This window comes from Daphnia pulex, chromosome 4 (assembly GCF_021134715.1).
Source record: "Daphnia pulex isolate KAP4 chromosome 4, ASM2113471v1".
Lineage (NCBI taxonomy): Eukaryota > Metazoa > Arthropoda > Branchiopoda > Diplostraca > Daphniidae > Daphnia > Daphnia pulex.
Window position 1 is genome coordinate 2,961,343 of NC_060020.1, and position 13,043 is coordinate 2,974,385.

Sequence of the window (13,043 nt, forward strand, 5' to 3'; positions counted from 1 at the left end):
ACATATATTATAAAGGAAGTTGCTGGCATTTGGAAAACTAATAAGGTAAATTGAAAATTGAAAACAAAAAAAAAAATAGAGAATTAAAACTGCCGTTGAGTTATACAACACTCCGCTCCGCTGTATGATTTTTACAAATTTTATTGGCCTTTTTTCTTCTTCTTTTTCTTCTCCTTCCCATATTTTGTTTCCCCTGCCTTTTGATTGAAGCAGTCGAGATGAAAAGCTGCGATTTAATAATATGCAGAAAGACGGGAGGAGCAATTTACGAGCTCCAAATGAGTTTTCCTTCCGAGTTCCGTGTCCGGCTCCGCCTCCTGTTTCTTCCTGTTACTTCCTCTGAAACGGAGCAAAGAAAATGAGGCAATTTACCAGGAGGTCGGGAGGGAGAGAGAGAGAAAGATGTGTCAATAGCGAATGTTTGAATGTTGCTCTCCTTTTGAAAAGAAAACAAAAGCATATAACGAGATTTTTGGGTACACACATAGACGAAGAAGTGCATCGTCGTATCGTTAAGGTAGGCAGCGCCCATACGTATACATACTATATAGCCCACAATACAAATGCATCTCTCAACTAAAATGAAAATGAAAAAGGAAAATAATAACAAGGAAAAGAAGAAAAGAATCGAAAAGGAGCCGGCAGTTGGCGTCGTCATCGATCCGCACGAAGGGACTTGTGACAGTCAGCACAAGTCACGAACTACACACACACACACACCGCGCCCGTCTCCAATATAGTAAAGTGTATATTGCTGTATACATATATATATATATATCTATGCACAGTGGATAGACATCCATCAGCTAGAGCGAATAAAGCAAAAAGGTGGTTGCAGCAGCAGCAGCCATCATCATATCGAATCGGTGAGGCGATGGTTGTGTGTGTGTGTGGTGATGCGGCTGGGCGGTGGCGGCCCTGCTATCGATTTTCCCGTCCGGGTCCCCCCCACACACACACAGCACTCATGGCGGTCGTCGTCTCTTTTCTTTTGCTCCCACCTTTTATTTTCATTCCCTCTCTCTCTCTCTTGTGTGTCGAGTATCTATCTCGATAGCTCGCCCGCCATCAATAATTCAAGTGCATCGCAGCCAGAGGCCGCGGCCGGCGTCTCTCTATGGCCAAAACCTAAACGACTTAGATAGAAGACCGTCCTCTAGACTACTATAGGCTATATGTACTAGACGCCATAGCTTTTGCCGATTGGCTTTCTCTATGTGACTACTGCGTGTGGACTGTGTAGAGCTTCACACGTCCACAAAAAGCGACGACTGCACACGTAGATATCTCTTCCGCTCGTCTCCTCTCGACTCCAGTAGCACTCGGTCCCGCTGCTGCTGTGTGCATGCTGAAAAGCATATAGCGACCGCGTCCGGCTCTGCTGTGTGCTGGCCTCTTCTATATGGTGGGGACGATTCTGGCCTCCTTTTGTGTTGCCCCCCCCCCCTTTTTCGACTGGAAAACGCCAGTGATTATGCACGTCGCCGTGGCAACGCTCGTTTTCGCTTCCTTCGGCGCTGGATGCGTGATGACGCTCTAGCACAAGTCAATAACACTCGCCACCGCCGCTATACTCCGCTGAGACTGGGCTGCTGTTGGTGACAGCGGCAACTCAAATATATTTTGGCCCAGCACTCGGCTATCTATAGACAGTCGACTATGGCTGGAGAGAGAGAGAGAGATATTTTTTTGATTATTATATTCGCATTGATTCGATTCCGCACGCTAGATTTACGCGCGCACCATATTGGCCAGTTGCTGCTGGCCCGTCCATTATTACTCTCTCCATTTCACTTGTGTCTCCCAGTCCAACTCTAAATGGACAGTCCATTCTATTTGGGTGGATAAAGTCACAGACACTAACCCCCTCCGCGCCAACGCGTAATTGATTCGAGGAAATCGGGAGCCAGCTACTCGTACGAAAATTTGCCCTTCATTGCTAATCGCCATATGCGGATGATGGCAATTGCCTGTGGGTGGGGGGGAATGCTGGGCCAACACTTTATATACATCCAACACAATGTGGCCCGTTTGGCAGAATGGAAAAGTCTCTTTTGACGAGAGTCTAGAAAGTAAACTGTAGCATTCAGTGAGCGGGTGGCGGGACTATAGCTGCTCTATGTGTGTACAGTACACATTGATGTGGGCGGCGGAATTGAATCCGGGCGGCTGCTGCATGTGCATGGCCATTACCAACGGAGATCCGGTTGCAATATCCTTGGCAGCAATGGCAATGGCAATGGCGATGGCACCACCACCACGGTCCATGCAGCCAAGGACACGGGAGTTCGATAAGAGCCCTGGTTCTACTGTCCGGAGTTGCGAGATTGCAACACGGCCAGTTGGTCCGGCTCCTCTACGTGTGTACGTTCTATATCCACAATAGAAGCCGTCGAAAATATAGGCCATTACTCTCCTTATTTTTCTTCTTCTTCCAATAACAGTTGCGAGTTGTACAATAACTATCCAGGCTTAGTTATATAGACTCTTATGTAACCCTGTCAACCAACTTGGCAACGGCCATTTAAGAGAGCAACTGTTTATATAATGAAATGATGATGTTTTATGTGTTATATTGCGTCATGGCTTGACTATATACAACCGCCACTTGTGCAATTACTTTCAACTGTTATGTTGGAACGGTTTGACGAATTGGAGACAGCCGACTGATTAGAGTCTCTTTTTGTTATCCTGTTGACCGTAAATAGGAGAACCCAAATGGCGGATGATGGAGAAAGATGTTGTGATGGGTGGGGAAGACATTATCAACTCTAATTAAGTAGCGTGTATAGCATCGGATATGTCTCTAGGCTAAATGAAGGATATCTCGGTCGTCGTCTTATAAGACAAATAATAACAAGACGACAGCCTAAATATATCTGGGAGATAGCTAGGGCGGGGCTGTTTCTATATTGGAATTTCGCGCCCAGTGACCTTGTCGGATTACATCGGATTACATGCCCATTGGCAATGAAGATTGAAGTCTCGGCGGGAGCACGACCGGGACACAAAGACATGGCGGATTGCGGCCGCTGGTCTATATTATTATATCTATACAACTGCTGCGCCGAGCTCACGGACTGATGCTGGATCACAGCAGCCCCAGCAGCAGCATTGGGTGAGCGAGATTGAATTAGAGCAAAATGAGAAACGAATTATTTCACAGCTGCGGCTTCCTTAAATATTCTCATTCCGGCCGTTTGTCCCACCCCGCTCCTTCCATCCATGTGATTCGACGACTTACTTTGGCAAGGAGCTGCCGGCGTGCTCCTTCAGCTCCTTCAGGAGCTAATTCCAGATAGATTAATCCGTTCAATTCGTCGGCGACTATGTGTGTGTGTGCTGTGTGCACAGTCTTTGCTTGCTGATTTATTTACATCTCAAGTTGGGGCCATAGCAGCAGCCCGGAGGGGGGTCTCAGCATTTATTAGGAGCAGCCGTCTGGGCCTCCTTCTGGCTATTACTTGGCGCAAACTGTTTAAATACGCCAATATATGCAGTGCTTTATACATGTTAAGAAGGGAAGTAGGTAGAAAGCAGGAGCAGCATCTACTCTCGACTCATATAAGCCCCGACCCATCACTAGATCCTACTATCCTGCCCTCCTTGTACATATTTAACTATACAGCAAAGAAGAACACATCCAGCAGCATCTCTCCATTTGGTATAGATAGAAATTCGCTTGTGCTGTTGGCCTCCTCCGCACACTATATACCATTCCATCGTCTACTAATCAATATATCCTCTGGGTCCTTTTTGCTTGTGTGTGTGTCGTGTGTCGCCGATTCCTTCCTTCCTTCCTTTTATTCTCATATAGTGTGTGTGTCTCTGCTCCTACTAGGGTCTTGTGACGCATCCGCTGGCTCTCTCACAGGCTCCAGTCAAGCAGCGCTAAGCGGCGGCCGGGGCCCATCTCCTCCGGCCGAAAGCAAGCGCAGAAAATAGAAGATATATAGAACTGAAAGGGAGGTATACATATACAGTTCTTGGCTGGGCCGGCTGTTAGATTCTCTTCTATATATATAAGAGAGAGAGAAATAAGGGGCCACAGAAGTGGAGCGGAGAGAATATAAGGGATCTGTTCTCTCCCCTTCATATAGACGAACCAAGGAGCTCATAGCAGACGAGTGTCTATTGAAGAAGCCCGGCTCCCCGTAAATATATATATATATCACAACTCAATTGGACTGGCAGCAACTCAAGCGTCCCATTAATATATATACACACACACAGGCCTTTTTTATTTTATTTTTATTTTATTTCATTTTCTTTATATACGTCTCAATTATAGATTATTAAGCTGCGCACACTTTCTGCTCCAGGCTTCTCTGGGAATTAAGGAATAAACAGTTTTTTTTAAATCTTTCATTCGTCATCCGTCTGCTTGTTTTCATTAAATCAAAACCTCTTCAAAGTCTGAATTTAGTCTAAATGAATATTAACAGCAAGTCTATTCAAAACGCAGTTAATATTGGATGGGCCTTTTTCAGATGTCTAGACTGATGGATGTGATGTAATATGCCTTTTGTCAGTCAATATATAAGATATAAAGTCATCAGGACTGATGGAACCTGAATATCCTTTCAGCCAACTATCCTGCGCTGATCCTAAGAATGGCATGCTATGACTTTTGATGAGATTATATTTCGATCAAATGCGATCAAATAGAAAAGGCTTTTCCCCCCGGAAGCTTTTAATCATTCGCTGCCATCGCCGTAATTATATACCTGCGTGCCAAATTGATCTCCATCAGTCTCTCTCGAATGATGATGACCTGAATTCATTTTGATTTATTCGGCTCGGAGCCAATCAGCCGATCCGCGTCCTTATAGCCATCACAGTAAAAAGATCAAATGACGCAATCAATAAGACTTTTGAATATCGAGTCAGTTTCACAAGTATAATTTGTTTCACAAAGATTTTCATGTTGTCGTTAGAATATAGTATCGAGGTTTAGTCACAAGGAGAGGAAAAGGGAATAATAAGGTCAAACATTTGTCGGGGATAGAGGATCGAGATGGTTTATAATAATAATATGAATAATATTACGCTTAGACACACACACACACACACACACACAACGCCAAAGGATGTATATAAGAGAAGAAACACTTTCGGTATCAAAAAATCAAACTGACGTAAGTACAGAAGAAGAAGAAGAACATCTAAAAGAAAAATAAAAAGGGAAAAAGACGAAGGGGAGACTGGCGTATTACGATTCCGATCGTGTACACGATCCGTATCGCGTCACAAACAAGAAGAAAGAGAAAAAGAGAAGAGGGGGGATTATAGACACAGAGAGCGCGTGTGTGTGTGTACATGTATAAGAGAAAAGAAAAGAAAAGAAAAAGAGAGCATCAAAAGGCGTTTCCCAACGATTGGCGGATGAGACCGACAACAACACAACGAAGGCCGGGGCTCTATCCTTCTTTTTTCTACTCCGGACGATATGATGAAGGAAAAGTTAAATGCCGTTCGATGTTTGGTGGTGATAAACAAACACAAAGAAAATAAAAAAAACAACACAGTACACGACGAGTTAAAAGGAAATTATCCTGGTTATATAATACGGACAAAAGAAGATGGGGCCTCCAGGGTTTATTATTTTTCTTCTTGTTGGCGCAGTAGAGAGAGAGAAACAACACACAGACAATATTCGACAGTACAATGGCCCTCTGTATCAAGGTATGGGGGCTGTTATCATTGTACCAACAATCATCACGCAACGGCAATTTCCAAATAGCTGCCCAGTGTTGAGCACCTTTGTTTCTTTTCAAATTTCCTCCCAATTTGACGAAATAACCCCCAAAAAACAATTGCAGCGAATTTCCCCCTTTTTTTCTATTTGGAATTGAATAACATCGACAGAAAAATAATACGGAACACAATCAACTGTATATAGGTAGTGAACAGCTGGAGGGCAACTCAATTGAAACGACCTAGTGCTTTTGTGTACGTTGGAATAATCCAATCGAAATTCCGGCAGAAGAATTGGGCGGCGGCGGTGGCGTCGCGACGCGCCTTGCGCTATCAATTTGGTAATGGCCTGAGGTTATGTGATGGGTTTTTTCTTCTTCTTCTTCTTGTTATATTTTTCTTTACGATTATTTCTGGCCGTAACGGTGGCGTTGATGGACTGACGTACTGGGCGCCACCGCTCCGACCAATAAGCGTCTGACTCCCGCCGCTTTTATGATTGGGACCGTTAGCGAATGATGATGACGCGATTCCAACAGCCTCGTCGTCGTCGTCGTGTAACTCGACTGCTGCTGCTGCTGCTGGGACGACGCAGGAGGGAGAGGAGTACTCTTGTGATAATGATGATGCTGCTGATATCCAACTTGATTCGCCTTATTATGATGATGGGCGTTGGCTGCTGGGGTGAAACTATTGCCCGTCTTGTTGCTGCTGATCTCGGCCGCTGTCGCCCGCCTGCTGCGCGTCATGACCCCGCAAGAGTCGGGTTGTTGCTGTGCTGTTGTTGTTGGTGTTGTTGTCGCTGGTGAGACGATAATTCCGTACTGCTGGCGCTTCTTCTTCTTCTGCTCCGCTGCTGCCGGACTGACCCCTTGACCCGCTCCTCAGATGGACGGCAAATGATCGTAACGTCGGACCATTCTCGGCGCTTGGCTGATTTGCATTGACGGTGGACTATTACCGATGAAATTGTTGGAGCTGTTATTGCTCGTGTTGCTCGTCGAATAACCTCCTCCTCCGCCGCCGCCGCCGACGTAGTTGAGGCTGCTGGCCACTCCGATTCCGGCCCCAGGTCCGGGCAACTGCGGCAGCATGTGACCGCCACCACCAGCGTACTGCAAATTCTTACCAAAATCACATGAACGAATAACACATCAATTCCATTTTCTTCTATACAGAGAAAGAGACTCTGAGCCGGTAAAGTAAAGTGAACTTTCAACTGCCTGTTCAACACGTTTCCGTCGCCATGACAACCTATAACAAGCAAACGCTTGGCTGTTTAATATCTACCGGGAATAGAATTTATTTCAGATTCACCGAATAGAAACAGCCGCCAGTTCTTTTTCTTATTTTCATTTTATTTTATTTTAGCGCGTTTCTTCCTTGTTTCTCTCTATAAGCCTCTAGACACAACAGAGGAGCTAGGAGGAGGACTGCAGTGGCTCCCAACTTTTGTGATGCTTTGGCTCCTGCGTGAGTCTCTTATTATTATTATACACGGCCTGTCGAGTCCAATATCATCGTTCAACTGTATAACTCTTAATTATACCCACACGCCCATCTGTGTACACTACGTAGACTATATAGACCGGGTCTGTTCTGTTATTTTCTGCTAGGCTTTTGTGCTCGTCTCATTCCGTTCCGCCGAGTCGAGAACCAGGGAATATATCACGCCGGATGGGCTCTCTCCCGCTACTCACGAATATGTAAGCCTCCACACATCTCTCCCTCCGGCTCTCTCTCACTCAGTCACTCTCTATGCCAGCACACAGCCCAAAGTCTTATGTATCCATCTACTACTTCATTATTGTCTTTAGATTGCCCTGGCTATATAGTATATACATAATATAAGTCTCTAAGCATTAGCATATAGATACACAAGACACATCTCTCCAGCTCAACATATTAGTCGTGTTTATATACAGAGAAGAAGAGTTTTTTTTCTGATGATGATGGGAGAAAAAACTAAAATACAAATCTGTGTGAGATTCAAACAAACAAAACGTGATGTGTATGCTGCCGTCGTTTCCAGCCGGTGATTATTATTATGCCAGACCTTTTTCTTTTATTTTTTGACGATATTGTTTATATGTGTGTGATGGGGGCTGGCTGCATTTGTGTTTACCCAAGCCGGAATGGCTCCTTTTATATATTTCCTTATAGTCATATATATAGTCAGTCGAGTCGAAATCTAAACTATGCCAACGAATAAATGATGCTTGGTGCCGGCTGACTGTACACGGAGAGCACAGCGCACGCAGGCCTAATATTTGATTGCCTGTTTATTCCTGTCGAAATTGGAAAGTCTACTATGTATACTTGCGTGAGTGTACCAGAGTACACACAAAGGAATATAGCTAGCTAGCTGCAATTCGCCGATAAAACAGCAGCAGCGCGGGATAAAAAAAAAGAAAAATAGGATAGCGTGAATGAGTTCGGAGAGGAAACGGAAGTTCGCTACTACACCGAGGTGGCGTGATCGTTTGCATACATCATATCGGCTGTGCGCGGATATGATGTGACGTGACGTTATACTACATTTCTTTTCCTCGGTAAAAATTGCAGATGGCGAAACGGGTCGAAAGTTCTAATAATACCACCGACGGCTGTGTGCTGTATTGCGCCACTTATACGTCATCGCACGGAGACAATATCTTACGCTCTTCAAAACAATAAAAGAAAACTGGACAAATCATGTGGCCGCCGCCGTCCAGGGTCAAGGATCCTATACTCTCGTCAACACACAGCTGATCGATAACATATTCGGATTGATGTGTATGTACTACTAGATACTACGCTATATAGATAGATTGGTGGGCTATAGTACAGTGCCTATTGGGTCGTGCTTACCCGTGAACGGGATCTCAATCTCCTGAGCCGCTCGTACTCCTCCAATTCGGATTCTGGCAGTCGGAAATTGAAGTTGGCAAAGTAGGGATGACGCAGGAGCTGGTCGCAGGTGTAGCGCTTCGACGGGTCCCGGTCCAGGCATTTCTATTAGGAATTGCGCAACAAAAGAAACGTCGCGGCCATATTTATATAGATGAGATTCCCCAATGGAGCAATATCGTTTCATTAATAATTTAATATCCCAAGCTATATAAGGGAAAAAGCCGCTGTCTATTCAGAGCTGGCAAAAATATATAGACGCTGTTGTTATTCAATCTTCACTAAATTACAGTTTAGCTTTTTCTCCATTTTTTAAAAAACGGGAAGCTGCTGCTACTGGGGGGAGGCCAGCCTTGTATATATTCATAAGGTTGCTATCGATCGGGAGTGAAGCTCTGCAGCTCTCTCTCTGACTCTCTCTGAGAATGTCTTTCCTCCTCGTTTAGACTTTTCGCTGAGTCGGATGAATGATTACAAAGACAAATAATACACGTAGATAGAGACGAGATGGCTTTCTTATTTCCTACTTATTTAGCCCTCGCAGCACCAAAAGATAATTGAATAATAAACTATACACAAAAGTCTATCCTGTGTGCGTAGAGGCGGATCAACTGGTAAATAGCATATCAAATGAAGCGCATCCGCAATAGAATACGGGAGCATCACACAGGAATAATGCAGTCGATTCCTAATTGGTTCGTGAGACTTCATCTGCATATTACTTTCTTTTCTTTCGACTTTGTACGCGGGGATATATAATATAAGCCGGAATATAAGGGAAAAGGGAATCTAAAAAGGTCAAACTATATATTTTTAAAAAATTAAAATTTAGGACTCACTTTCAAGAAATCCATTCCGTCGATGGAGAAATCGCGAGGCATTTTGGATTCGATCGACTCCCTGACGTCCGGCTCCGGGATGGACAGTCCGGCGAAGAATTCATTATTCTTAAAGACTTTCATGTGTCTTGGGATTAGGTCACCTGGTGAATTATACCAGAGAAGAAATGAAGCGCATATATAGCCTGAGGGGTGGCTACAGCTCTAATAATTAATTCGCAGGATCATTTTCCATCCGGCAGAAACTCGGAAATCTTCGTCAGGAAATTTCGGAGCTCATTATTACATAACGTAGAGACGTTAGCCAACTATTAGAATATATTATAAGGCCGACCATTTCGCGTATTATACTGGGTATACACGCTGCCTGAGGGGATATAGTGAGCCAAGCATAGTGTATAGTATATTCTAGACAATACCTAAAGTTTTGCGGATGAGAAAAAGTTGGTCGACATCCGACTTGCCCGGCCACAGCGCTTCTCCGCGGACCAACTCGGCAAAGACGCAACCTGTCATCATTATTATTATCCATTAGGCTTTGTTGCTTCTTAATTATTTTCAAATTTAAATCTGTAAAATATTTACCGATGGCCCAGACGTCGACACCGGGCCCGTATTGAGTGTCGCCGACCAACAATTCCGGCGCTCTGTACCACCGAGTCGCCACATAGTCGGTGTAATTCTCTCCGGGATCTTTGCAATAAAATCAAATTCATTTTTAAAAAAGAAATTAATACGTTGAATTTGATTTCATTTTACTGAGGAGTCGAGCGAATCCGAAATCGCAGAGTTTCACCACGCCTTCTTTGGTGAGGAGGATGTTTTCCGGCTTGACGTCTCGGTGGATGCAATTGTGGGCGTGGCAGTATCCCACGGCTTGCAACGTCTGCCAGATGATCCGCTTCGTCAACACTTCCGGCACTCTGCAATCATCAAACAGGAGATTATTCTCCATGTTAGATACTACTACCATATTTACTTCACATATATCTATGATCTATCCATCGCTGATGTCTGTTTGCCTCCGGCATCAAGCTCGAAAGTAAACGGAAACTATCAAACGGGAATTATTGAAACTAGCGCGTCAACAGCATTTTATAATATTCCATTGAGCGCTCATGTATTTCAAACCATATCAACCTATATATATAAGATTATTGATTATTTGCTATCTAGACTATGTTACCCTCTGGGATGTTTTTCCAGCTCGTTGAGGACGGTGAGGTCGCAATATTCAAAGACCAGATGAAGTTTCTTCTTCCTGCGGAAGACTTCGATCAGGTTGACGAGATTCGGGTGCTTCAATTGCTGCAATCAGTTTCAAACACAAAACAAAATATTATCAAGTGGGTTGATATAAAAGTGGTGGACTGTCGATTGTCTAACGATACCTTAAGCATGCGGATCTCTCTGAGGGCGATCTTCTTGATAAGTGGGTCCTCCTCCGACTCGACGAATTTCTTGATGGCCACAATTTGACCCGTCTCGCGGTTACGGCACTTGTAGACGACACCGTAGGAGCCCTCGCCCATCCGGCAGATCTTCTCGTAGCGCTCCATAAAGTGCGACGAAGGAGCCCGAGACCTGAACATCGGGGAAACGGCACGTTTCACACCGCCCACAAAATTCAATTCTTTTTTTCCTCTTTTTTGATATTTCTTTTTTCTTTATCTTTTCTGTCTGCTAGGAGAGGAATGTTCAGGGCCCGGTTATAAATCACTGGCTGGCGCAGACAAGGAGGAGCTGTAACCCCCTGAATTGGCAATCACTCCACTGGGGGGGGGAGAATATCTATTCGAAATCTATTCTGTCTGTCGACTTGCAACAATAACAAACAAGGAAACCAGCACCAAACAATCAAAGACGAGACACCATCACACACACTGGATGGGAACTGCAGTTGCTGCTGGTCCGTCCATATTATTATCACGGCGATTGTCTAAGCTCTGTCGGATGGACAAACAGCCGCCCTTTTGGCCGCTGCTGATGAAACGAAAATGACTCGACTGCCGATGCCGAGCAGCAGCTAAGGGCTAGACCGCTGGTGGGGGGGGGGTAAAGTGCGTGTTGTGGGTTTCACCGTTCGTGAGTGATGGTAGTGGTGGCTCCTTGTAGGATATGAAATAAGGTTGCTTCCATCTTTGCTCTGACTCCTTGGCTGCACACTTCTTGCCCTGGACAAGTATCCCTAAGACTAGCTGCTGCTGCTGCTGGGCCCCGGCCTGGTTACCACATTTTCTTCTGTTTGATTCGGTTGCCCATGGCAACGTCCACTACTACCGTACACCTATCCATAATATAAGCTCACCCTCCCGCTTTTGTGCGTGCAGACTATGATAACTCCCCACCTACCCCCCTCCCCTGTCTATCCCTCCTCCCTTCCTGGACAACCGGCCAGGCTTTTTTTCTTTTCCTCCATCGAGTTTCACGTGTTAGGACGTCCTTATTGAACGGAAACTCCTGCGCCGTTCCGAAAATGAAAAAGTTGGATGAAGCAAAAGAATAAAGAGGGGAGGCAAACTATCAGGGTGTGTTATCCTATAAAACCTTAACAACACGGCGGGTACCGAAAGTCTCTCTCTCTCTCCACGTATTCTACACGTTCCAGGGGTTTCTATATGTATCGAAAAGAATCTTCTCGTCCTCCTTTCCCCTCCTTCTCTTTGTTGTTGTTGTTGTTGTCAGGGAGCGGCGGCATCAGTCGTGGCGGATGGCATACTACTACTCTAGCAGACAAACCACCCACTTGACCCGGCGATGCACAACATTTCTTACGTGGGGACGACGACAATACATACCTACCACCCTAGGTAGTCCGTATATAGAGGCTCTATTTGTGTGTGCAAGTTGACAGTTGGTGTACGTACACAATGACACGGAGACACGAAAGATTTTCCTTTTTTTTTTTATCCCTTTCAAAAGTTTCAATTTTCAAACTTGGCGCCATGTCTCAAATTTGAAAAATCCCCGCGATTTTTGTGACTTGGTAATTTCGAATGAATTGACTATATATTCGAAGTAGAATTTAGACTGTACATACCTTGAATTGCTGAGGACAAAAGTCCGATTGGGGGCAGCCATCCAGAGTCGCGATTCGGCCAACCAGCGCTCCATGATGCCCGTCTTGTCGACGGGCGGCGAGACGCGTTTACGATGATTCTCTCGGGCGATTTCGTGACGCGATGTGATGGCAGCAAGCGACAAGTGGAATGGAACGTCAATTTCGCAAACGGTTAAAGGGCCCATCAATATGGCTCGCGGGGTTGGGTGCCTGGGTGGTTGAAAATCCTGTCATCCGCAATTGGAATCCAATTAAATGCACGAAATTGGCCGCCGGGACATTCCAAGAAACAACAAAACGGCCAGCCAATGTTACAACAGACACAATTGCTCTCTGTAGTCGCGCTTACCAACGATGGGGGGAAACTGAGAAGAAGAAAAAACGAGTCGATGTGCTCACCGCCACGGCTCAATACCTTGTAATCTACATCCAGAGACTATCTACGTGAATATACCCGCAGCAACTCTGAACGCAGCAACAACAACGGGCAACCGTTTTCTTATATATATTCACCCTCATGTATAAAAGAGAGAGAATGCCCGCTGGTGGTGCTGATG

At 45.0% G+C, this 13,043-nt stretch overlaps 1 protein-coding gene across 2 annotated transcripts; it reads right to left on the reverse strand.

Moving 5' to 3' along the window:
* Nucleotides 1-4,879: 4,879 nt before the first annotated feature.
* Nucleotides 4,880-12,902, reverse strand: LOC124192231 (cyclin-dependent kinase-like 4). Of its 2 annotated transcripts, none has more exons than XM_046585433.1 (9): nt 12,466-12,902; nt 10,817-11,009; nt 10,612-10,733; nt 10,185-10,348; nt 10,011-10,118; nt 9,845-9,934; nt 9,426-9,568; nt 8,548-8,691; nt 4,880-6,812 (listed from the first exon to the last, which is right to left on the reverse strand). In XM_046585433.1, the coding sequence occupies exons 1-9, from the start codon at nt 12,669-12,671 to the stop codon at nt 6,582-6,584; spliced, it is 1,401 nt and encodes a 466-aa protein (XP_046441389.1). In that variant the 5' UTR covers nt 12,672-12,902; the 3' UTR covers nt 4,880-6,581. The 2 variants fall into 2 exon arrangements, with proteins under 2 accessions (XP_046441389.1, XP_046441388.1); XM_046585432.1 differs by having other exon boundaries at nt 4,880-6,821.
* Between the last annotated feature and the right edge of the window lie 141 nt (nt 12,903-13,043).

Bases quoted from the DNA above. Each gene is read 5' to 3' on its own strand.
- LOC124192231 (XM_046585432.1), bottom strand. From the start codon at position 12,671: ATGGGCCCTTTAACCGTTTGCGAAATTGACGTTCCATTCCACTTGTCG. The intron at 10,119-10,184 runs GTAAAATGAAAT...TTTATTGCAAAG, and splicing joins CGGATTCGCTCGACTCCTCA to ATCCCGGAGAGAATTACACC. The intron at 9,935-10,010 runs GTAAATATTTTA...TAATGATGACAG, and splicing joins TGTCGACGTCTGGGCCATCG to GTTGCGTCTTTGCCGAGTTG.